The 25,423-nt window shown below is 42.4% G+C and overlaps 2 protein-coding genes across 3 annotated transcripts; both read left to right on the top strand.

Moving 5' to 3' along the window:
• Positions 1-3,718: 3,718 nt before the first annotated feature.
• Positions 3,719-14,978, top strand: CDRT1 (CMT1A duplicated region transcript 1). Its single transcript, XM_026075743.1, is given in 13 exon segments — positions 3,719-3,948; positions 4,049-4,176; positions 5,229-5,351; positions 5,911-6,026; positions 6,514-6,717; positions 7,822-7,943; positions 8,510-8,658; positions 9,806-9,948; positions 10,735-10,893; positions 11,472-11,746; positions 12,706-12,894; positions 14,109-14,713; positions 14,715-14,978. Coding segments are annotated over 13 exon segments (2,619 nt in total). The 5' UTR covers positions 3,719-3,806.
• A 2,045-nt stretch (positions 14,979-17,023) lies between these two features.
• On the top strand, positions 17,024-25,391 carry LOC112970887 (Golgi apparatus membrane protein TVP23 homolog B). 2 transcript variants are annotated; one of them, XM_026075755.1, is made up of 7 exons: positions 17,024-17,129; positions 18,069-18,151; positions 19,071-19,215; positions 20,876-20,965; positions 22,385-22,516; positions 22,609-22,737; positions 23,713-25,391. In XM_026075755.1, the coding sequence occupies exons 1-7, from the start codon at positions 17,118-17,120 to the stop codon at positions 23,743-23,745; spliced, it is 624 nt and encodes a 207-aa protein (XP_025931540.1). In that variant the 5' UTR covers positions 17,024-17,117; the 3' UTR covers positions 23,746-25,391. The 2 variants fall into 2 exon arrangements, with proteins under 2 accessions (XP_025931540.1, XP_025931541.1); XM_026075756.1 differs by lacking the exon at positions 17,024-17,129 and adding an exon at positions 17,420-17,576.
• The last annotated feature ends 32 nt before the right edge of the window (positions 25,392-25,423 follow it).

The following is a 25,423-nucleotide window of genomic DNA, read 5'->3' as shown; positions in this document are numbered from 1 at the left end:
CCTCCATCCCTGTGTGCCTCCATCCTACACTGGCTGAGCCCCTGAACCCATGTGCCTTCAACCTTGTGGGTCTCCATCCCACGCTGGGCTGAGGCCTCCGAACCTGCAGGGCTCTGTCCCCCTGAGCCTCCATCCTACACTGGACTGAGGCCTCTGAACCTACAGACTTCTGTCCCGTGCTGGGCTGAGGCCCCGTCCCTGTGCGGGGCTGCGCAGAGGCCAAGCAGGTGGCCAGCCGGAGGCTCCTGACTTCCAGGCTCTCCAGCTCGAGCCGCTGTCCCTGAGCTGTATTTGTCCCCGGAAGGGCAGCTGGAGCAATGGAGAGGCAGGAGTACAGCCTGTACTCTGCTCCTAGTCTGCGATGTGGGAAGGAAACAGACCTAGTGCCTGTGTGTGAAACCTGTGAGACCTGCGTCTTGGCCTGGAGGATCTTCTCCACCAAGGAGTGGTTCCTGCGAGCTGGCGCGCTCACGCAGAGGAAGTTCYTGCTGGGCATCATCAAGCGTTTTGACAGTTTCAGTTTACTCAGCTACATCGAGAGACTTCTGAGAGTGACCCAGGAGAAGGATTTCACTTACGTGCGCTCCCAAATCAGCTACAGCCTCAGAGATCGGAACACCTTCAGTTCCAATGGTGCTTTGGATCCACAAAGGCTAGAGCAAGAGATGCAGGACACGTGGTGGTGGTTCGCAGATAGCAGCTATTGGACTAAAGCAAACTACACTCTGCTCTTACTGAAACTGTGTGATGCCAAGTTACTGTTTACAGCAGCTGACCTGGTGCGAGAGCAAATTATTCTTGCAAGACCAGGTAAGCAGGACGCTGATGGGAGAGGTGAGCTCCCACCTGCCAAYGGGCACCAGTGTTCACTGATGTCAAAATGAAATCATAGGGCCAGATCCAGACACTCTAATTCTTTGTAGCGKCAAAAGCCGCAGAGCTTTTTGGGGCTAGACTGTCATCTGATGTACCTCAACATAGCTCCAGTGTGTGTGAGCYGAGGACCTAGCCAATGTGGCAGGATTAATGGATATGTTACTAACTAGACACTCAAGGTCACAAAACTTAGCCTAAAGCTCTTCCCCTTTTATCTATTAACTTTGGTTATACATAAGATCCATGGGACAAAGGTTCTGGTCTGAGATAGGCAAAAGCATAGAAATACTATGATGTAAGATAGATTTTCAACRGATTTTTTATTTACTTCTTATCAGGCAGAAAACAGTGGACCAAAAAACTTGCTTTCAGACCAATCAGGTCTGTGTCCTCCTTCAACAGCTGAAGATGTGGCCCAGGGAACTTTCATTTTGATCTAGGAGAGACTCCCACAGAAAACTTGCAGTGATAAATTGCATCAAGTTTACTGTTTGGTGGCTCTGATGCTGTGACAGTTTACCCTTTGGTTTCTTTTCACATTATCAGTGTAGGAAAGAAAGATACTGCTCTGTTAGGGGCTCCTGGGAACTGTGCTGGATTCCCCTGAACCACACAGATCTTCTCCATTTCTTTCAGCTGAGACCTTACAAGCTGGCTGAATTTAAGGCAAGGTGAAGGCAACTGTTTGTGAGCTAGGCGAAGAGGACCGATCCCTAGAATACAAGTACCAYGCTCCAGGGATGACGCTAAAGATGAATGTAATGTTGCCCAGCTGTAGGGGCTGGGTTCCTTTTTGTCATCCGCAGCAGTCAGGCAGCTCCTGCTGTTGCTGCTCTGGCTGTTCCCCTCTTAAGCAGATGTTTTATTTTATGTGGCAAAATTGTCCATGCAGGCAGCACAAAGGTAACTGCTGAAAGCAGCAGTTCAGCCAACATTAACTATTAATTGCAGCTTTATTTGCCTCACACTATTAACCTTCTGGTTAACACTGCAAATCCTGTATCACTTAGACCTCTGATCTTTCCAGCTGTAGGAAATAAGTGGCAAAGCAGAGGGAGAGGACACAAGCTGTGGAGGAAACAGGGGCGTTCCTGGCAGCAGGAAATAGAGCCAGATGGGACTCAGGCCTGGCAGTTTTACCCTGACCTAATGCTATCCTTCGAGGACCAACTGTCCCTTGCAGTGCCAGCCTGTATGCAGGCATCAGAGAGCATAGTAATTGTCTAAAAGAGGTGATCATTAAAAAGGAATATAGCCTACAATGGTGTACAGTTGACAACAATGGAATGAAAAAACTTCCTAACATGAATTCTCCTGGGCAACAGATCTCAGAACGAGTGGCTGCCAATTGAATTCTTTAAGTAATGAAAACCCTACTAAAGAAAACCCTGAAAGGACTAGTTCTGCATAGGTACAAGTAATGGAATAAATAAGATAGCATAATATACTTTAATATACTTCCTATTCTAACTTCTGCAATCCCTTAATTCAACTCTAAGATGCCTATTGTGATTGTAAAGTTTGACTCTTTGCTTAATTCTTCCAGATAAAGAAGACATAGATGAATCATTTCCTAAACCCTTAAACACCGTCAAAGAYGACAGTCATCCTCAACCCAGCTGCCAGATTCAATTTGTTTTACAATCTGTTAGCACTTCCTCTGCAGCCCTTGCAAGTAGAGTCTCATCTGCAAAAATCAGCCAGTTTGGTAATACAGGTACCACTACCTGAGTATTTARTATTGGAGAAAATCTATGGCATTTCTAAGGAACTGGAACGTTAACAATTAGCACTGCCTAGCAACAATTCTTTTCCAGGCTCATTTTGCAAAAAAGCAGAGCATATCACAGCAATACTTAGCTGGAAAGTTCAAGGAAGTCTGGTACAAGGGGAGATTATGTCATTCAACAGGTGTTTCTTTGCTCTGAGTCAGTTCCCAAATTTGTTGAGGTGCTGAAAGCACAATCTTATAGCTGAGATGAAGAATATGGTATAGCCCTTCTGCTCATTGAGTATGGCAAGATGTTGTTCTGTAAGGTTGAAGGTGTTCCRCCAGCACGATCTGAACTCCATCATCTAGCACTGTGTATTGCAGTGCACCTAAAAGCAAGGAAAGCCTTACACCATGGGTGGTTTCAATTTGACAAAGATGCTAGAGGTATCTATGGACACCATAAAAACAAAACAAAACAAAAAAAACACTAGTAATATGAGTAGGGCATTTGCTGTGTTTAMTTTTCCATTACCTTGGAGAGAACAAGAGAGAATTTTTTTTCCTTCTGCAATATCATGAACAAAACTGTATTTTCATGAAAGAAAATCCAGTGGATGAAGGATGAGAGGGTCTCCCACTCCTTTCAGACTAGAGTGCTGTGTTCTTGGCACAAGGGTGTTTTGATATTCCCTTTAAAAACTAGGACAGACCCTGGTCTGTGCTGGTGATTCCCATAGATAGAAGTGGAAGAGGYAGAGAAAGTATTTTTTATTTATAAGAAGAAAAATGCCACATTGCATTTCTACCATGCTCATCTAGGGTGTTCCATGGCATATCTAATCACCCGATTTTTTTCCACCTATGAAGAGCCCTCAGCACCTTTCAGGGCAGTGATAGCTGGGAAGAGTTAGCATCCCACACACTTGCACCTTCAAGCCCTCTGATGGAGAGTGTGAACTGTTCTTCAAGACATTGAGTACTTTCTACTCCCATAGTAGGAGAACGCCCACYGTTTTCTTTGGAACTGTATGTTACTGAAGGGATTTTCAAAAGTCAGCTTAAAGTCAACTGACTCTTGCATTGCATTACTAACAACTGTACCATTAATATAGGCCAAAGCTCAGCCTGTCAATTCCGTTGTCTTCTAGGTGGTCAACCATCAACAGTGTCTGTCTGTCCCCAAAACAGTGAGTATGTCTTCCAGAAGGGTCCTGGTATGGTGGACAAGTCATCTGTTGTGTCCTTAGTTGCTCCAGGTGTCACTGTGGTTCCGGTATCTCTCCAGTCAGTCTCTCATGTCAACAAGTACAAGGACTTCATTCGCTGCCTGCCAACTCACCTGTCCAATTACATCCTGGGTAAAGGTCCTCTAATTTTCCAGGCATGGTTTCTTCTAAGGCTCAGAGATGGCCTCTAATGTGTGTAGGGGTTAGCCACTCTTTCCTTTTAATTCCTCAGGGCTTTTGGATCAAAAATCCCTCAACACATGTGCGGCTGTGAGTAAATGTTGGGCTTTCCTGGCCAAGGAAGTTAAGAAGGAACATGTGTCACAAAAAATAATACAGGAGGAGATCCTGTGTTTGCAGGTATGAGGCCTGGGCTTCTGCCATTATCATGCACTTTAAAAAAGAGGATTTTTTCTCTCACTGCCCAGGCCATTAGATGGAAGTGCCTTTTCTGGAGGTCACTTCCCAATTTTCTCCTGTTCCTTCTTCCTCCTTTCTCATTCTGCAGAGCTAAGCTGGGTTAGATGCTCATACAGTCATAAGTAAAGGTCAGTAAAGACTATTCTGTTGTGCTTAGAGAGTCTGCAGCTCTAAAATTGGATCATCAAGAATTTATAATGAAGTAAACAAAGCTTGGTCACAAATAAAAATACTGGACTTTCAGGAGCTAGTGATAGGGTGCAAAGCTGCAGTATTTCCCTGGGGCAGCTGAAAGAGTGAGCTTTATTAGCGCCACACAGGAACATGAAAAAGCTGGGTTTCTTCGCAAGAAGTGAGAGCTGGTGGTTGGGACACAGTCGAGCAGAACTTGGTGTAAAGGTTTGTCCTGGTTAGTACAGACCTGCCGTAGACTAAGTTAAGAGTAAAAGCAAATCCCCAAAAGTTAGGGATTATATGCCTGAGTGCATGCTATTATTGGGGAAGAGAGCATGGAAATCTCAGCCTTCTGCTAATACTCAAAGAAGGTTTAATGAAAGGCACCATGCATTAAAAATGAATCTTAAACAATCCTATATTGATAAAGATTTGCTGAGAGCCTTTCACACCTTGGTAGGTATGGGGATTCTAAATCAACTGAGTGGTCACTAAAGATGAGATGTGCTTTGAAATTGAACCCTTTAAAACGTAAAAACTTTGCAGCTTATTGAAAGTTAAAGACTCCTAAGTTTGAAAAAAAAAARGGGGGGGGKTTTCAYAAGAAGTTAAATCTTATAYCAATAAAGTRGTAAATGCAACCCAGTGCTCTTAAGCAGCATCATGAGGACATGGTAATTTTCCCAAAGAACAAGCCAGTGCGTGCAGCTCAGCTTTGCCTGTAACTTCAGTGTTGCATGGAGATCAAGCATATGAGCAGTATCCTTTGTGTGCTTGGGCTTTGCAGTGACAGTGCTGACTCTATTGGTTTATTCCAGGGATCATGCCCTAGGGGAGTGGTTTCCAACTATGCTAAAATAGTCAATGTGACAATTCCACGGTTAAACAAAGCGGGAGATGTCATCCACGTGAAAGACCACAAATGGAGTAGCAAAATGAAGGTATGTTGGAGGTGGTTTGCCTTCTGTAGATCCTACGTTTCAGCATTTGGGGAGGGAGGAGAACAGAATGATCTTGGAAGACTGGACTGTGAATTAGGTACAGCTTTGCTCTTCTCCTACTCCTGCTTCTGGCTTGCACCACCATTGAACAATTCACAAGGACCAATACTTGCTCAGCTCTCCTTTGCATGGGAGGGAGTCTGCATCTCTGAATGGAAGGAACTTCTACCTTGCACTAATGCTTCCCCCCAGTCCCTTGAATAGTCTCAAAGCCAGGGGCACTGGCAAGGCTGGGCAGCATCATGAGGACATGATACTTTTCCCAAAGTATAAAGGGTGCAATTATCAGGTATTCTACTTTTTGCCACTGAACGACATACAGAGAGCAACCCTTGCTTCTGTACTAATCGGGAAGTTCCTGCACACTGGGTGTTCCCTATGGACATTTTCCACCTCTGTGATGGAAATCAAGTGGGCACAGTGGGAATCGAGCTAATACGTACTATGCTGCACTCTCTCCCCACAGTTAATGTTTTTGTATTTCTCTCTCTATCTGGAGGAGGAGGAGGAAGATAGTCTGCAGTTAGCTTATCATGGCCTGCAAACTGACACCATCCAGCTGGAAGAGAGAAATGTCTTCTGTGGCTCCTACAATATTCGTGTCCTCACAGACCAGTACGTAGACTGCCCAGCTGCTTTCTGCACTAATCCTGTAGGGCCAAAGAGTGGCTTCAGAAAACCTGTCAGAAAGTCCTGAGATCCCTCTGTGGGAATGGGTGGCTGCAAAAGGGTCTCTCAGCATCAGTGTYAAAGAATCCTCAGTATATAATCCATTTTTTTAATAAGATACCAAGCTGAGTCATTTTTAGAGATGTAAGGATTAGCAATCCACAGAGGGTCGCAAAGGACACGATGCTGGGAGGAACCACCTCCCCTTTTTAAACTTACTGCCCAGATACAAACTTGGGTATACAAAACTATGAACCTTGCTTGTGGTGCCCTGCAAAGGATTCACATACCTAAGCATGTTGTCCATCAGCATGCTTTATAATTCAGCATCAAGAATCATGGAAATGCCTGTCAATAACGGCTACAACCTGATGAGACCTGTTAGACATCATTATCTGGCTAAAGCTCACCTCAATCACTGCTTCTAATCCAGATCAGACCCAAACAGAGTAATCCACTACAGTGGTGGGAACTTGGTAGCTGTTGGCTCTGCAGACCGAAAAGTGAGGTTTCTTGGTGTGCTGGAAATGAAAGAAGTGCCTCCTCTGCTCTCTGGCCATGCTGGGAGCATCAAAGCACTGTACCTCAACGAGAAGGAAGGATTCGTTCTCAGCGCAAGCTTTGATCTCAGCATCAGGTGAGCAGCACTAGGACTGCGCCCCAGGATACCAGACCCTTGGAAAATCTAGAAAAAACAAATTTTAAACCTTCCACCCCAAACTTTAGGAATTTTCCTTCACATCATTTTCATTAKGATAATGAAAAAAAGGAAAGTAGATAACTAAACACAACCTCCACTCACAGAGGACAGCTTCTCCATTTTCTAATTTCATCTAATACTGAATGATTAAAATAGGAAGATACTTTGGGAAAACCTATGTATTATTATATCTTAAAACAACAGGTCATGTTTCTAATACACACTTGCAGTGAGATTCTGGCTTTGCTAAGGTCACTATCAAAATCAGTTGGGCTGGGGTTTCTCCATGACACTTTAGAAGGCTTCTTGCGTTAAGTGGATTCAACACACTGCCATGTGCACGTTCCTATGGTCTTTGGAGAAAATGAAGAGACAGCTTTCTTTGCAAAGTACAGCTGCTCCTTTCCAGGTGCTGCACACTAAAACAAGCGGTGGAGATGATCAGCTATTAGATTTTATTTATCCCTAAATCTCAAGAGTCAGTTGATATTACACCTTTATGTAGTATCACAATATTGAAGGGTGAAAAGCGAAATAGCAGTTGTCCAGCTCTGCTATGGCAACTGCACAACTTCCTCAAAGACAGCATTTAACAAAAAGGAAAAAAGTTTATGCTGATTCAAACTGAGTCCTCCCTGCCCTTCCCCAGTCCGAAGGGGTGTTTATGTGTGTTTGAGTTCTCTATCTAAAGTCAACAGAAGTCACCTTGAGACCAGCCAGTAAAAAAATAAGGTTATCTAAAAAGGTCTACATTTGAAGGCTAACTTAAGGTAATTATGCCAGAGATGAAATCTAACTACAACTTTCCAGGCAGGTTTGGAGGTGGATGAAAAACTACATGAGAAAAAAATTAATATAAAAGCTAATTTGATTGTTCCTACTCCAGTACTCCAGTACTTACTCCAATAGCACAGTAGAATGACTCCTGATTTAACCCAGTGCGTATGTGAGGACAGCTGGGCCCGTTAAGTAGCAAGTAATGAATAAGGCATTAGTTTAGTTATTAATAACTGGATTCCCTTTTTGGTCCTTACTTTGTAGATGCTGGGATATATACAGTGGTGCCTGTATGAAAATCTTTAATGGTCACTCGGGGACCATCACTTGCCTGGATTTATACAAAGATAAGTTTGTGTCAGGAGCCAAGGATGGGATGGTGAAAGGTGAGAGTTGAGACCAGGAAGCTCCCAGTCAAAAGCAAATGGTAACAACAAATGGGCAGAGTACTTGGAGTCGTGATGAATGTGACATATGAAGTGCGTGATTCTGAAAATAAGTATATAAATCAGATGGTGAATTTTAGTTTCTCATACTGTTGCTTACAGAACAATAAGTTGTGTGTGCACGTACACACACACACACACAGAGTCTGACTGTGTCATTGCATAAATTCTCATTATTTCTGTTTTTATTCAGTTTTAAATGGCTTTGTGGCTTCAGCGCTAGACCAAGTCTTGGGAGAGTGGTATCAATTTTCACATTTGTCAGAGATTTTGTTGTTATTTATTAATACATTAAGAATTAAAAGGATATGACATTTTCCAGACCTTGCATTTAAAAATTTAGTCATATAATTAAACTCTTTAAGTCAATACCTGGCTCCAAGCTGATCTGCAGGCACAACATGCAACTGCAATTCCAGTAATATCTTCTAATTCATATTGTACACTCAGCAAAACTTATCATTGGAACATGGATATTTAATATTTTTCCCCTTTGCTCCTAACAGTATGGGATCTGGAAAGCAGGAAATGCCTGAAGACTCTGAAACACAATAATACCATTTGGGTAGTTAAAATGAATGGCACCCACATTGTCAGTGGTTGTGACAAGGGACTTGTGAAAGTCTGGTATGCCGATACCGGCACTCTGATCAAAGTAAGTTGCTTCTTAGGTAGATGATTCTGTGCTAAATTGTCAAAAAAACTTCTATGCTAGTTTATCATGACTTGTGGATCTTATTAATGTCTACAAATATCTTAAGGGAGGGTGTCAAGAGGATGGAGCCACTCTTTTCAGTGGTGCCCAGTGACAGGACACGAGGCAACGGGCACAAACTGAAACACAGACAGTTCCATCTGAACATGAGGAAAAACTTCTTCACTGTGAGGGTGACAGAGCACTGGGCCAGGTTGCCCAGAGAGGTTGTGGAGTCTCCTTCTCTGGAGATATTCAAAACCCGCCTGGACAATGTGCTCTAGGTGACCCTGCTTGGGCAGGGGGGTTGGACTAGATGATCTCCAGAGGTCCCTTCCAACCTCAACCACTCTGTGTGATTCTGTGATTCTGTTTATGCCACAACCTTCCAAGAAAGAACCCCTCCCCCCCCCCAAGCAGTCTAAACTGGCAAAAGAAACTGCAGAATTACTGGTGAGAGAACACTGTAAAAACTGGTTTGCAAACAACTGGCCAAATTCTAAACTGGAGTTGTTTGATTTACCTTGCTCAAACCCCCATTATTATCTATTCTTTGCAGAGTCTGCTTTTGTATGAAAACTGGTAAACTGGGAAGGGAGTGAGAGGGTTTGACCAACAGCTTCCAAGGTTGRAGGTGTCACATTAGCCCAAAATGTGAAATTTGTTGCTTTCAGAACCAGTAACAGTTTATAAAGTTGAAGCAGCTGGCTAGCTGCTCTGCAATTTAAAGATTGAGGCCAGAGCCACTTATTACCTTAGGAGATGTCCAGAATTAGCATTAGTCCACATCTCTGAAAGAAGAGAAACTCTTTCTACCTGAGGAGAAGGTGGCTGCAGTTCTACGATGCAATAACATATTTAGCACATATAATGATTATGGAAAATGATGTTAATTCCATGATAGTAGCTAATCAGCAGCAGCAAGCCCAGAATGTTTCTTACTAGGGACTACTAAACTAACGCAGTTACCCACATTGGGTATTGGTATATTTTAATAATATCTGATAAAGCTTCTATGAAGATGGCATTGTGCCTGCAGTAAGCTGTCTTGCTATGTTTACATCCAGAATGCTGATACTGTGTTATATTTGTTTGTTTTGCTTTGCAGGTATTAGAAGGGCATCAAGGTCCAGTTAAGTGCTTGTCCTTTGATCGGTGGCACTTAGTTACGGGAAGCACTGATGGATATGCCCTGGCATGGAGCATGTTGGGAAACCATAAGAGATGCCTAACAGCTTTCCGCCACCCAAAGTAGGAATTACATATGTCTTTCAAGTTATCCATAAATGATCACTCCAAATCTGTAAAGAAAATGTCTCCCTTATAGGAACATAAAATGCCTTAATTACCAGGCCTAGAATTTGAAACATCCTTGCTCTCAGTCTTCATCTTAAAAATAATGTCAGGCAATAGGTGGTAGTAACAAGTGTTTGTCAGTTTATCAGACCTATAATAACCTAAAATGCAAATATGTAACCACTTGCTCGCAAACAAGGATGAATTAAGACTGTGATCCTTTACAGTACAATATTTCAAGGATTCCAACCTATATTTACTAGGATATCACACTATCTGATCAAGAATAGAGAATAATGTGCATGTGAAATTTGACTGAGTTATATGCTGTAAAGCCCTATCAATTGTGTATCATGTCACTTTGTAATATTTTAATTGTATATTAGAACTGTGGAAATTGTAGCATCAGATTGTTTTCATTTACTTTCTTAGACATAAAAATGAGATTTGTAATGCAGCAGATGGGTATAACAACACTGCTGGCTCTGAAAATGCTTTGTTCTTTTTGTTTTGTTTCTTTGGACACAGTCATCTTGGTCCTCTTCAAAAAGTGGGAGTGATTATGAAGGAGTTTACTAGTTTACTACCAGGCCTTTTAAATATCTTGATCAGCAGKTTTTTTTTTAAAACCTGTTGATGGAGACAGACCTTTGCGTCTCATCCAAGACAAAAGAGTTAGTTGCTCTGGTCTCTTCATGAAAGTGTGATGAATGTACCAACACTTGTGTGTCTTGCTTTCAGAGGAGTTCTGTTTCTGGAGTTTCTCTATCTCAGAGTCATCAGTGGCTGTGCTGATGGAAAGATTCGTATATTTAACTACCTGACTGGAAGCTGCCTGAAAGTGATGAGGGCTAACAGCAGAGGGGACCCCATATCCTCTTTCTGTGTTGCAGAAAACAGGTTAGTGATAACAGTTGCAATCAGTCCCTGAACCGATTAGGCAGATTACTTTGCAAATTAAGAAATGGTGTATTTTTGTATTACACTGTTCCACCAAGGCCTTTACCTGTTCCATGACCTATTGTCTCTCATAAAAACAACCATGGAAAATTCTTCCAGGTTCCATCACATCCCTACCTCTAGACTAAAGGTAGTTCTCTACTTCTTCCCACTCCAATTTAGGTTTAAATGTCCCTAATAATATGGTACTTCTCCTCTCTTTTGGCATTATATGGTCTAACTCAGCCCACTGTCAGGAAGTCTCATCTTAAAAATTAATTATGCCTTAGAGCTGAATGAAAAGAACCCTGTAGAGTTCATACAAACTGTATGAATTAGAATACAMAGCATCTAATTGCAGGGACTAGAAAGAAAGTAATTGCTACTGCTTGTCTCTTCCTTAAACAAGCAATAGTTTCCTCACTTCTATTTAAGTACCCCAAGGTTTGTAATACACACAAGCAAATGGATCCATTAGCTAATAACTGCTTTGTTAATGATAGTTCATGCTTTTAATACCATTCCCTTCCATTCTCCAGGATGGTGATCAATGCACTGAGCTGTCTGCTGATGTTCCAGTTTGAGGATGTCAAGTGGAACTATATGTTAAAGACTGACCGAAAGATGGCAGGAAAGAAAAAGGAACAGCGCAAAGGGCCTTCAAGCAAAACACCGGTTCACTTTCAGCAAATGAAACATCACAAAGTTAGCCAGAAGACATATCAGCTTCCTCTGGAGATGAAAGATGCTGACCAGCTAATGCTGTCTTACTTGATCTGCTGCCGGTCACCAAAAGGCTGTGGAATGTCTCAAAGTACTACATACGGTCTTTGCAATACTCTGGCATCAATTTCTAAAATGAGCTTTGATATAGTTTCAAGTACCCACTGCCTTCATCCTAATCAATATGCAGATTCTCCACTCTTTACAGAGCAATCTGGTAGACGTACTACTGCGTCTCAATGGTTCTGCAAAGGTTTTACAAAAGCCTAGAAATTACACCTTTTTGGAAAGAAGGTTTGGTATAAATTCAGCACATTAATCAAGACAGTCACTGTCATCTTCCAACTGAATAAAGCAGAAATCAATAGTATTATTCATATTCTTATACCTGGTGTGCACTGAAATATGCAGCTGATTTAGTGCTTGAATTACTTATTAACCACCCCCCCCCCCCCAAAAAAAAAATTTTTAAGAGCACCTGCATTCAGAATCTGCCATCAATGGGAAATGCAACTGCACATGAACTGGCACCTTTTAAACTAACATTATAATTTTTTTTTTTTTTTTAAGTCTGCAGGTATTTAATACAGTATTTATCACAAACCACCAGCTCTACATTCAAACTGTGTTGCAGATAAAGTGATGGGCTAAGAAAGCTGTCATACTTTTAAGACCATCAAATGCTAACTTCTCTGATGTAGCTCTACTTGCTGAAAGATCCAGTTTACAGAAGCAGGAAACAAACAGGGAATTAACTATTCATTAATTTTAGTGGCAACAAATATGTTGTATACATATACATTTAATATTAATGTTTTAAAAAATCAGCATTTGCTATATTATCTTTGAATTGTCTATGATGTTTTTTACTAATCAAATACTTACAGATTTATTTCTAAAATGTAGACTTTTAGAAGCTGTGATAAGAGGCAAAATGGTAACAGGACTTGAAATCCTACCAGTTATTAAAAAAAAAGGCAGGGAGTGGGAGGAAATCAATGTTTAACACCATCAAAGTTTTCAGAGATTATTCATTCTTCTCTTTTCTAGCTCACCGCTACAAACTGATGAAATCAGCAGCTTGCCAGCCACAGCAGAATTTGCTCAAAAGCACAAAATCTTTTAGCATTCAGGCACAACAGCAGAAAAACCTTTTCATTCCTGATAACCAACAGCCGCATATGATTGACTCAGAAAAGTCAACAAGAGCATATTCTGCAAGAACAGTGGCAGATACTGGTAAGAACTCTTTAAAGCCAGATATGACACTAATTCTTAAAATGAGTGCCCCTAAGACAAATGAATTGATTAAAGTCATGATCCCTAGAAGAGAGGCTCATTCTGGATGAAAGGTTTGCAGTGGGTAAAACAGATCAATACCAGTTACTCAGAAAATCATTTAAAGATAAGTTTTTGGCAAATTGTCTCAGCCAGCCAACAGTGACACAGTAACCTGAAACTTGAAAATGAGATAGCACTGATCACAAACATGGTCTTTGGCCATATGGCATTTTTCTCCTTAATTTATAGCCTTTCCCAGATTTTAATTTCAGAATCTGTTGGGAATTATACAGAGATCTCAGAGTCCAAGAAAGACAGACTGTGAAATCAACAGAACAGCTTAGATCAGCTGAATGTCTCCAACCCCAAATTCCTGGTGTCTGTAACTGAGACCCAGGGCCATATATATTTGCAGATTAAACAGTTCTAAATTCAGGGACTGAGAAACAAGGAGTAATGATTTTCATTAGTTTATTTTCCTATATTCTACCTTTCAGAGCTATAACCCAATGCTGTATGAAATACATTTCCACAGGGCAGAAGTTTCAGTTAACGAGTTTGGAAAAACAGAGCTGTATTGCAAAACAACGACATGCAGAGGGCAAGACATTGCAAACAAAGTGACAAAGTGAACTGCTATGGCAAGGCCATGGTACTGAAGGTCTTACACAGTATTTGTTAAAATCTCTATTTCTCAGTTAAGGGCATAATCACACAACCCATCTTGGTGTGTCATACATCAGCTATCATTCCCTAAATGACTTGAGTCATCAAACGCAAATTATGAAGCATGTCTTGTGATTTCCAGTTCTTATTCAGCTCTGAGCAGTAATTGTTCAAAGTGGTTTTCAGACACTGGCTATTTCAGAGACATCTATCAGAAGGTGACTTGTCTTTAACCCTTTTTGCAATGCACAAACCATGGGATGAGAAAGGCAGATGTTAGCAGCATCAGCAGTGAGTCTAAGGCTGAACAAATTGAAATGGGCATCATTGGCTTGTAGTTTCTTACACCRCCTGTTCTGTAGATAAACTTGGACTCTCCATATCCCTGTCAATCCGGCATCCATCCCTATCCCTACTCAGAGTAGTACCTGCCAAAGATCACAAGAACTATCCTTGACTCCAACTATACTCAGACAGTGTTTGTGTTTTTTGTTTTTTGAAAACAGATGGTGAATCTGAATATGGCTTTTCCATCTATGTACCTGCACATGCTGACAGGACAGAAGCCACTTTACCGTATAAAAAGAAAAGGGGCCCAAGCTGTCCAATGTCCCCTAACCGGATACTCTTAACTGTCAGTACACTGCAGAATAGCTACAAGTCAGCCCTAGTCAGCTCCAATATTAAGCATACTCCAACAGCCATGGAAGCATGGGAACCTCCACTGCATCAGCAAGAACACCCTGAAAAAATGCAAATATACAAAACCCCTATGGAGCACAAAAAGGATCAGACAGTCCAGCTCCAACACATGAGATCTAACAGTGATTCTCTGACCATGAAAAGAATTTCAACACCCTTCGAAACCAAAAGGCTGCAGCTCAAGCTAACAAACTCTTTGCATGGACCCACCGTGAAGTCCTCCATTCCTGCTCCCTCCATTGTATGTCCCAACTGTGGTATGTTGGAAGAAAAGTGAGCTCACAGTGGCTATGGTAAAGTCATTCCCCTACCTGAAGTTGGGGTTCAGCTTATTGGCCACTTTACAACTTCCTCTGAAACAATTAAATCAACATCCATGATTGTACAAGTGAAAACTGAAGCAGTTTCCAGAAAAAAAAAAGCCCTTTCTTCAATATGCTGCAGACCCTTATCGGATTAACAGTGGATTCAGGCTTCTGACAAGAAAACAGAAGGTGGCATATCAGGAAGCTACAACAGTTCAGTATCAAGCAAACCAGACAAAACTCATAGAAGATCAACAAAAAGAGCACAAGAAGGCCTGGTTAAGGAAAATTAAAGGCCTTCCTATAGATTCTTTTACCAAGGAGGGGAAAATAGCTGCTCCTGAACTTGGCCTTAATACATTTATCTGAGGTAATCCATTAGTCCAACAAACCACCAGTATCTGAGGATTCTGGGGCTTCTCAAACATATTGGGTCTCTTATGGTGTCCAGCCGAGACTGTCACCTCACGATCCCTCCAGTTTATAACTAAGTATAAAAGAAATCTCTATTATTTTTTTCTAAGAAGTATTATTGGTGTATTTAAATATTTCTCAAGGCAGCCAATAGGGTGACTCCTCTCCTGGGATTTGATATTTTGCTAGACCTATTGCTACTATAGACACAGCATTACTGTTTAAAGACAAGTATTACTGAAGAAATGGTTTAACTGTATTTGAATAAAAACATTCTTATTATTATTAGGTTCTATAAGGATTGATTCAATTTTAAATTATGGAATTTTAATTGTGAATCACAGAATAGTTGGGATTGGAAGGGAACTCTAGAGATCATCTCATCCAGCCCCCCTGCTCCTGCAGGGTCAGCTGGAGCAGGTTGCCCAGAACCATGTCCAGTCAGGTTTTGAATATCTCCAAGGATGGAGCCTCCACAAGCTCTCTGTGCAACCTGTTTCAGTGTTCAACCACCCTCACAGTAAAGAAATGCTTTCTTGAGTTCAAGTGGAATTTCCTGTTTCTGTTTGTGCCTATTGCCTGTTGTCCTGTGAAGACCATATTTAAACTTCTTTACCCTTCACACATCACTATAACTTTGTATGGTACAAAGTTTTCTTTTGAATTTAAAGAAGTTGAGGAAATGCATTTACTCAGTGCCTTCCACAACCGAATATTCAGAAACTCTCCTAGTCCTTCATTCAAATCTCAGCGCAGGAAGCTTCTTACAGCAAAACTCTCAGAACAGGCACATTCTGAGGCGGATCAATCCTCAAAATCCCATTAAATCCAGTTGATATTCTCTTAAGTATTCATCTTTGTGGAACACTGCAGGCCACTGCTCCTGGTGCTCTTTACTATCATACTTTTGGTCCAATCCAAGAAACATTGACTTACTGTAACTCCAAGTCAAAGAAATGATAATTCTCAACTTCTCTTGGGCTCTTCTTATTTGCATTCTCACTAGTAGTTGGATGCTTACACCAGCTATTAAGTATTCCTTTTATAGAGCTATTAATGCATGCTTTTGAGAACATTATGTAATGTATAGCATTCAGGCTCATCCCCTGTTCACACACAAGCATGAAATCAGCAGTATTAAAGGTAAAAATCCTTCCCGTTTCTTTCACTGATGATTCATTTAAAGACTGCGTATAACATTTTAGCAATTACATAGCAGAAACAAGCAAAACATTCTTTCAGGGAGTAGTCAAACAGGTACCCAAGGGCCCACAGAGCCTCCAGCCTTGGAGGTTTTCAAGGTTCAGCTAGATAAATCTGTGGCTGACACAATCTACTGTTGGCAAGAGTCCCGCTCTGAGCGGGTCGAACTRGAGTGGTTTCCCACCAACAGTTACTGTGAACCCAAAAGACATTAAATGAGCTGCTTTAGAAAGCACAGACTTAAAAGAATTCTTTGTCAGAGATTCCTAAGTTTTGCAATAYGTCATATTCTGCAAGGTAAAAAAAAGAGTAATGTCTCTTCCCCAGCTTCAACGGGCAGTTTACTTCTCCTTCTTTACCAGACAACTACTTTTAGCGCACACAAATAYCCCTGCAGCCGTTGCCACCATCTCTCCGGGAGCCGGTCTCCCTGCGGGGCACGACGCTGCCGTTGCCCGGCCACCCCGCAGCCCCCGCGGTCGGTGCGTGACGGGCCGCCGGCCGCAGCACCGAGCCCTCGGCACCTGCCGCCCCGCCAGCCTCCGGCTCGGCCCGGGCCCTGCTGCCCCACTACGAGCCGAGCCGAGCCGAGCCGAGCCGAGCCGTCTCTGCCTCAAGAGGAGGCGGGAACCTGCCGGGTGACACCGGACCGCAGCCCCTCAGCAGCCGCCGGTAACGGCTCTAACGATCCCCAACGGCCCCGCGCGCCCCACCTCTGTGACGTCACCCGCGCGGCGCGAAAGGGCGCGGCGGCCACGTCTCGCGCACCGCCTCTTCGCAGCGCGCACGCGCGGCGAGGYCACGTCCAGCGGGCGGGCTGTCGCGGCGCGTGCCAGGATTGGTCCTGGGCGGTGACGTAGCAGGGCAGGCGGAAGTGCGGCGGCTCCAACGATGCTCCGGCAGGTGAGGGCGGCGGCGGGCGCGCGGGGGTGGGGAGCGGCGGCGGTCGGACCGGMCCGGACCGGACCGGCCCGTTGCAGGCCTCGCGGCAGGCGGGGAGTCCGCGATGGCCCGGCCCGGCTGGGGAGCGGGGCCGCCGGCAGCGCAGCGCCGCCGCCGTGCTGTGCCGCGGCTCGTCGCTCGCCTCCGCGCCGCGACCCCCGCTGCGGCTGGGCCGGGCGCGCGTGTCGGCAGGCGGGCGAGTCCCGAGGGTCGCCTGGGTCGCCTAGCCCGGCAGCTCGAGCGGCGTCGCTGTCAGCACACGGGAAACCTTGGCAACCTAAAGGCAGCTGTGAGTGGCCTTGGCAAGGAGGTCTCGGAACATGCGGCAGCCTGAGCCTCTATAATGCTCGTCTTCTGTCGGCTGCAAGCAGTTGAGACGGGACTAGGCTCAGAAAACGGAATTTTGTGGTAATTCCTCTAGGCTGTTTTTTAGTCATATTTGCCATAAGGCCTGTAGTAGAGTCGTGCTCACTTTCTGTAAAAAAATCATTCCAGTTCTGTCACTGATACATTGGGAGGAACCTTGTTAAAATGCAAAGAGCTTCAGTCTGTTGCCTGATGTAGTAACAGCTTTTGTATAAAGCAATGAATTCTGCAAAAGAAATGAAGCGGTTGAGTGAAGAACCCTAGGCTAGCTGTAAAGTTAGCCGCCTGACTGCAGCAAGGATCCTTGGACTCACAGTGTGAGTTTAAGTGGATTACACAAAGCAGATAATAGTTAGAATAAAATCCATCTACTGCATGTTTTTCTTTTGTTTGTGGTTAAATCTTCCTATTCTCAAATTTATTTTGATCTTAAATTGTCACAATAATTCTCGTAATCAAAGTTGTCCCTTTTTGAAGTTGAAAACAGTGATTCTCTTTTCTCATATAACTCTTTGTATTCGTCCTTCTCCTTAGGACAGCAATGATGACACTGAAGATGTGTCCCTCTTTGATGCAGATGATGAAGTATCTAGGAGATCAAAAAAGTCTAAAATAAGGTCTGTGACTAGTGGAGAGAGATTCTAGATGAGTTCTAGACAGAAGTGTAATGAAGGAAGGACTGCCATCTTACATTAAAATATGTAACAGCAAATATCTTTTTTCTTTAGTTAGAAGTAATGGAGAGTAATTTCTGGGTAATGGAGAGTGCCAATTCCTGAAAATATTTTAATATATGTATATCAATGCCTTCATACTTTGGGGGTCCTCAAAGTTAAGATGTGTCCTTTATCTTCCTGTGCATAAGGGATTTAAATTGATATAATGGCTCTGAGCTCTGTGTAATAGGAGTTTTTCCACAGTCTTGGGTGGTGGTTCTAGGCTAGTTATCAGTTCCTTAGTCTTGGTTCTGAAGTATGTTTAAAGCTGCTTCCCTACCTCCTGCCCTGTTCTGACGTTAAGTAGACCAGTAGCCTCCTTGCTTTGTTCTGCCCAAACTCCTGCCCCAGAGCTGCATCTATACCTAGGTGTTGTAGAGCCCTGTCAGTAGTGACCTCAGATCCTCTACGGCACTTTTCTGAACTGGAAACTGGAGAAGTCAGAAAGAGGGGCAGGTCTTCTATATTGAGAAATGGGATCTGCATTCATTTGGTTCAGTCTGGTGTTTCTTCCACATGAATGTTTTTTAACTTTATCCCTTAAAAATTGCATTACCTTGAATACCAAGCAAAGGTCCCTCTCCCTTTCCACCCCAAATTCTCCTGGCATATGGCTGTATGTAGAAGGTGCTTTCCTTATAGTGAGCTTCTAGTCAGCTTATCTCCCACGTTTGCAGTAGTTGTGGCAAACTGATCTCGTGTAGCGATGTTGATTCTTGCCTTTGAGCTGGTAAGAGATTGCTGTGGCAGAATGTCATTTCTTTGTGAATTTGCTTGCAAGAATTGTGACTGTAATGTACTACTTGTGTCTCATTTCCAGGCATCCAGTGGCATCATTTTTCCACTTGTTCTTCCGAGTCAGTGCAATAGTTGTCTATCTGCTTTGTGAGCTCTTAACTAGCAGCTTCATTGCCTGTATGGTAACAATTATCCTCCTCTTGTCATGTGACTTTTGGGCTGTAAAGGTGAGTTCCTGTCATGCTTTTTGTTATCTTCATCTTGATATATGAAAATAATTCAACAGTAAACTGTCCTGATATGCATGCAACAAAAAAAAAGTAACTTCTTTTCACCTTTCCAAGGAAATAATCCCCCAAATACCTCAAGTGTTATCAAGTATTGTAAAGTGTTACAAAATGATAACTCTTAAATCTCTTTCTTTATGAAAATTAAATAGAGAACATCTATATCAGGCTTTTTTTAAGATGGCATAGGCTTCATTATCATAAAGATCACTTTAAAAATGCCAAGAATATTCCTATCTTTGTGTTATTATAACAATTTGTTCTTGCACTGAATATACTGGAAATTATATCAATGTAGACATGAGAGCCCTAATTTACCCCTGTCTTCATTCCCTAGAAAGCTTTGCTTGCTACTTATGCTGTTGTCTGCAGAATTTTTCATCTTAATAATTATCAACAGCTGTATAGTCAGTACCTTAAATCAGAATTGCATGACTGTCTCAGTGGTTTCATATTGCTTTCTTTTTAAAGCAGCTCATCTCTTCATTTTTAGGATACAGTTTGATGAGAAGGGTGAGCTAATATGACAGCTCCTTACTCATGGAGGCAGCAGTCCTATCCCTGTCATTCCCCTTGTGTCGACTATAGTTCTTGTCTTGCTGCTTGATGAGCCTATTCAGTTCACTAAGCCTGCTGAAAGGAACCCAACAAATAAAACAAGAATAGTCTTATAGTTGCCTGAATTGGTTCACTGGGGAATCAAAAGACTTTCAGGGTGCTAGTGAGCAGACTGTGCAGTGGTGAGCTAATAGACTGGCTCAGCTCTCTCTGTAGGCTGCACCTTTGAAGTTGTGCGTTTGGCAGGTTTATGGCACTACGCTGCCAGACCTTGGAAAAGTTAGCCGTGGTAGCGCAGCTTTGGGACATTCCAGAGCTGCAGTTTGTGGTTCAGCTGTGTTGGTCTGTGGGACAGTGTGTAGTTACCTAAAGGGAAGGGTGACTTCAGAGCCTTGTTAGCTGCTTCATCTTCGCATCCTGTTCATTGACTTACAAAAGCAGTAAGATTAACTGTATCTTTTTAATCTGTAGTTTGATCCCTATGCGTGTTGTATTGTGATGCATGTGATTGCAAGGTCTCTTTAGCTAGCTGCCTGGGTTCCATCAATCTTCCTTTCCCAAAGCCTTTCTGAGGTTACTTATCCCTATCTTTTCTCCATTTTGCTGCTCCTTTCTTCCTCCACCTGCCAGTCTCTTTGCTTGGACAATCTTGCTTTCCCAAATATGAGGCAAATGAGCAGCACTGGAATTAGCAACCCAAAGGGCTGAACTTTGGCAAAATTGAGAGCAACAAAATATGGGATCTTTACAGAGCCTGATGCCTTTTATTCTAAAGTATAGCCACCACTGTTAACTGCTACAGCCATCTGCACTGCTAAGAGAGAAATGTGGTATGAAATAGGCTGTGGCAGCTGCTGCTGGTGTTAGAGGTGGCATTTGCTGCCTAGAGAATTTGAAGCTTATCAGAGAGGTAAGAGCTGAGGTTGAAAGTTAATATTGTTTCTGGGGTCCRATACTGAGATGGAATATTCATAAGGATTTGTTTGACTAATGCTTTCTCTTAGCAGAAAATTAAAATCTCATTGCTTTTCTTCTATTTCAGAATGTCACAGGGCGACTGATGGTCGGCCTTCGCTGGTGGAACCAGGTGGATGATGATGGTAGAAGTCACTGGGTATTTGAAGCCAGGAAGGTAAAGGCCTCTTTATTTATTTATTTATTTAAAATTGCTTAGTTTGCTAAAGCCTCTATTAACTAGTAGTTACGCTTGTGATGGTGGATTGTGCAATGTAGACATTTATTTCCAAATGTAGATTTGTAACCACCTACTTGTTTCATGTAGGCTACTGAATAAGGATTGTTTCAACTTTTTATGTTTTTAGATTTTTTTTTTTTTTAATTATTGTAAGGTATTGATCTGGCTTTAGATGAGTAACCTAAAAGTTCCACATAATGTATAGTAAAGGTTTGTATGTCATGTCGCAACCTACAAGTTCTCTGCTGTGAACTTGAACAGCTGATATAGCTTTTACATCCTATAGAAAATTATTAGAACTAGGAAGAAACAGATACACACACACACACACACACACACACACACATAAAATTCACCATGGCTACTACTGTTCCTTTGTGTTCATTGTGGCCACTACTATGTCTTTAATATCCCGTCTGTCAGGCATCTCACAATCTGTCACATATTTACCTTTTTACCTCCCTCTCTTATCTTTGGAGCCAATGGCACTCCGTTTTGGTGCGCAGATCTTTAGTGAGGTAAAGATCATTTCCCATGGTCATACAGGAAGTCTGCTGTGGCACAGGGACTTGAACCTAAAACTTTCCTTAGCTGAGTTTGTGCCCTCACTGCTGCCACATCCTTTCTCAAGACCATGCTAGTTTAGAAAAACTGGTACAAATTGGGGGGGAAGAAAGTAGCTGAAGTGCTGGTGATCCAGTAAATTTAGTCATGAGCTGTTAACCCAGTCCAGGATTTATAACTTTTGATAAGAAACGAGTGCTTGCCTGAGAGCTTCTGCTTTTAGGAGCAAGTGTTCCGTGTGGTGTACCTACCTACAGTCCAATAACAGGTTTGGTTTAAAAGGAAAAGATTTATAAAAAGAATAATGTGGTTGAATCAGACCTGTGTTCTATGCCTGTGTGTGAAAAAATTACCCTACCTTGATTGCTAAGAGTATCAATATTTAATTCTTCAAAGGCTGGCATTGGTGAAATTACGGTTGTCTGTACAGTGATTTGGAGGTGAAAACATTRCCCATTTGGCTGTTCTTATGCTGTGTAACTGAACAGTGCAGTAAATGTGATGTTTCCAAAACTTATTGGGGCCATTTAGCGCCCCAGTAAGCATTCCAGAAAGACTTGGTGCTGCTGCCACTGCTGTTTCTGATAGAAAACTGACAAAAAGAACCCTTAAATGGAAACACCTTCTGTTGCAGAAAGATCTTAATGTAATGTGCGAATTGATCCTGAAAGCACTGAGTGCTGTCATGTGGAGGCAAAAACCTGGAGGCTTGTTGATTCAGGACCCTTTTAATAACGGTGTGATCTGTACAATAAAGCAGCCTGCTCAGCTCCATTTCCATTCTGTTTTTAGGTATCAGCACAAGGGAATAAAGCCTCATCAGAAGCAGAGTCCCGAATTTTCTGGTTAGGTCTAATCACCTGTCCTATGATCTGGGTGATATTTGCGTTCAGCGCTCTCTTTTCTTTCAAAGTGAAATGGCTGGTGAGTTGATTTCTCCAATTCGGTAATAGATTTTGCATGTTACGGGTAAGTCAGTGTAAATCCCTGACTCTTGTTTTCTGCTGTGTTCTTAGGCAGTGGTTGTCATGGGGGTGGTACTTCAGGGAGCCAACCTTTATGGTTACATCAGGTGTAAAGTTGGCAGCAGAAAGAACTTGACAAGCATGGCAACCAACTATCTTGGAAAGCAGTTCTTGCGGCAGGTAAGATTTCCAGGAGTTTGGAAGCCTGTCAGATCTGTCCAGTCAATCTGTTTCTGTCCATAAGCTTCTTTCCTGCCTGGGCCATGAAAAGAAAGATGGAAAAATTTGTTGTTTGGAGTTCTGCAGTGGGACCCTTCATACCTTGCTTTCTTGTGATTTTGAGTCCTTAGTTACAGTCACAGAATAATATGCTAATTATTGGCATCAAGTTCCATTTGCAGCACATCAGGAACTCATGTCGTTTACTGGTGTCATGGACAAGTTCCATAGAAGTTGCTGAAATATGGCTGCTCTGCTGGAAATAAGGGGCAGTGTGAAAAAGGTGACAGAGTAAAATAGCTTTTGACAAACTCTTCAGCTCTTGGATAAAGGACTGCTGAATTACTCCTTTTGTTGCAGTTTCCTCTTCAGAATGTGCTAACCACAAAAACGTGCATCTGAAGGGACCCTGCACGGGTCTTTGTGCTGCAGCATGCCTGCCTCTTAGCCAAAGAGATTGCCACTGCCCTTTAGATTCTCTTTCTCACTTCCAGTCAGCTCTTCTCATCGGGTCCTTTCCTGCCAGAGCACTGGCTTTTCTTAATTCCGTGGTTCCCTGCAGCAGTAGTTACAACTATCCACTTCGAGGCTGTCGCTTAACTTTAGCTTTCTCCAGGTTTCCTGACTGTGGCTCTATCTGTCTTATGCAGGTGACTGGGGGCGGGTGGTTTGGTTGCTCCAGGTTCACAACTGTTTACTGGAATTATCATTAGGGTGAGCAGAAGTTAAAATGTTGATGAGCCTTTGTTGTCAGCAATATGTGCTGTGATTGTGCTCTTCTGAAGCTGGATTTGCTTCTGAATGCTCTTACCACTGCAGTGGTTACCCTACGGCCTAGACCAGTGTCAGTCCCTGGCAGAAGTGAACATGTTGCCCCAGAATCCTTGCAGTGATTCAAATAGTTCTTCTGTGGTGTGCTCTTTTTCTCTTCTGCAGACTGTGGCTAAAGATGACCAAACAGCATCTTGAGGATGGCGGAAGCCTTAAGCCAGGCTGGATTTGCAGTAGTGAACTCAGAGAATGCTACTTTGACCATGAGATTTGGGAGCTGCATGAACAGTGTGTGTATTAAAAGAAGTAAATAAATTGTGCAAGACTTCAGGTTAACACTCATAGCAACTTGCATTCAATTTTTCTCTAGCAGTTTGTGTTTCTAAGTTCTTTCTTTAGTTGGATTTGAATTATTTTGTCTAAACTTTAAATTAAAAAAACATCCTAGTCGGCTCCTACACAGGGTCTATAAGTACTGGATGAATTAAGACAGAAAAGCTGAGCGTCCTTCTTCAGAAAAAAMCATGCATGAGCCAAGCCTTCTGTTACCTGAGAACCTCCAGCAGTTGATGCCTCAAATAGCTTCAGCTGTGGAGTTACCTGTATTTTGTTCTTGGAGGTAATTGCTACTTATATTACAATGTTCTGACCCCTCTTCTTTAGATCTTTATCTTTTTCTCACTCTGTGATTTGGATGACACTGAGCTTGTTGAGGTGGGGCCTCTGAATTTAAAGGAAATGTTGCTGTTGGCTTTATTAGGAGGATTGCTGAGGTCAAGTGGAAACTCTGCAAAAGTGACTTTGAAGTAGCTCTGGTCTTTTATCTGAAGAATTCTTGGAGGTCTCAGTAACATCTTGCCAAGACCGTGATTATACCTCTGGATGTTATGTAAAACCCCTCTTTTACCTTTAGGCCTGTGTCTGAAAGGAGACTGCAGTGAGTGAAACCAGGTTATGAGGAAAGGAGCACGCGCAAGTTCACAGGCAGAGCAATTCTGTGAGCAGTTGCTGTCTGACTAATGCTGTTAAAATGATGCCATCTGGCGTCGTATTGAGGCTGTACAATAATAATGCAGTTGATGCCTCAAGTATTTATCTCCAAGTCTGCCACGAGGGTGTAGTGTAATGTGATCTGTTGTGTCCTCTGCCAGGCCATCAGCACAGGATAGCGGGACACGTGGTTGACAGGGTATTGATACACTGCATTACACATGCAGAGAATATACTTGGGCTCACTAGCTCTTAAAAAGTACAGTTGATTAGGGATTAACCATTTAAACCAGAGCCGAATCTGAACTCAAGGCCCTTTACCTCTCACTGTTAAATGAGCAGAAGGGTGTTTTAGATAACCCACTTACGGAGTTATTTAAAAACCTGGCATTAGCATGGTGACTTTGCAAGATGTTTACGTTTCTTCAATCCATGCAATATGCTGTCCTCAAGCTGCGCTCTCCAAGCAATCTTTGGCCTGGGAAGAAGTCTTTTGTATGATCATGAAATCTGAGGTTACAATGTTCATATAGATGGAAGAAAGTGATGTGTTTTGTGTGAAGAGCTGTATGAAAGGGGTCGGTTCCTTCTTGTCATGTAGTTCTGTTCAAGGCAGATTATGCTTTTACATCGGGGGATATTATAAACTTCTGATGAGGTATTTTAAATTAAGAATGTGGTTTCTTTTTGAATAATRGGTATTGTAAATTGTGGGATTATATTAACAATATTTTTCTCCCTGCAATGTAGCAATACTTGGGAACTGTACATTTGTTTAACTCTTTGGATTGATACCTTCTTTTTGTAAATRTATATTTATAAATGAAATTAAAATAAGGCTTTGTTTAACCAGATCAGGTGTCCTTTCTATAATTCATGGCTGTGC

The sequence above is a fragment of the Apteryx rowi genome, unplaced genomic scaffold, assembly GCF_003343035.1.
Source record: "Apteryx rowi isolate R43461 unplaced genomic scaffold, aptRow1 scaffold_41, whole genome shotgun sequence".
NCBI lineage: Eukaryota > Metazoa > Chordata > Aves > Apterygiformes > Apterygidae > Apteryx > Apteryx rowi.
The sequence above is the reverse complement of the archived record's forward strand: the minus strand, read 5'-3'. Positions and strand labels throughout refer to the sequence as shown.

Bases quoted from the DNA above. Each gene is read 5' to 3' on its own strand.
- LOC112970887 (XM_026075755.1), top strand. The intron at 18,152-19,070 runs GTCTGTGACTAG...TCTCATTTCCAG, and splicing joins TCAAAAAAGTCTAAAATAAG to GCATCCAGTGGCATCATTTT. The intron at 22,738-23,712 runs GTAAGATTTCCA...TCTCTTCTGCAG, and splicing joins GAAAGCAGTTCTTGCGGCAG to ACTGTGGCTAAAGATGACCA.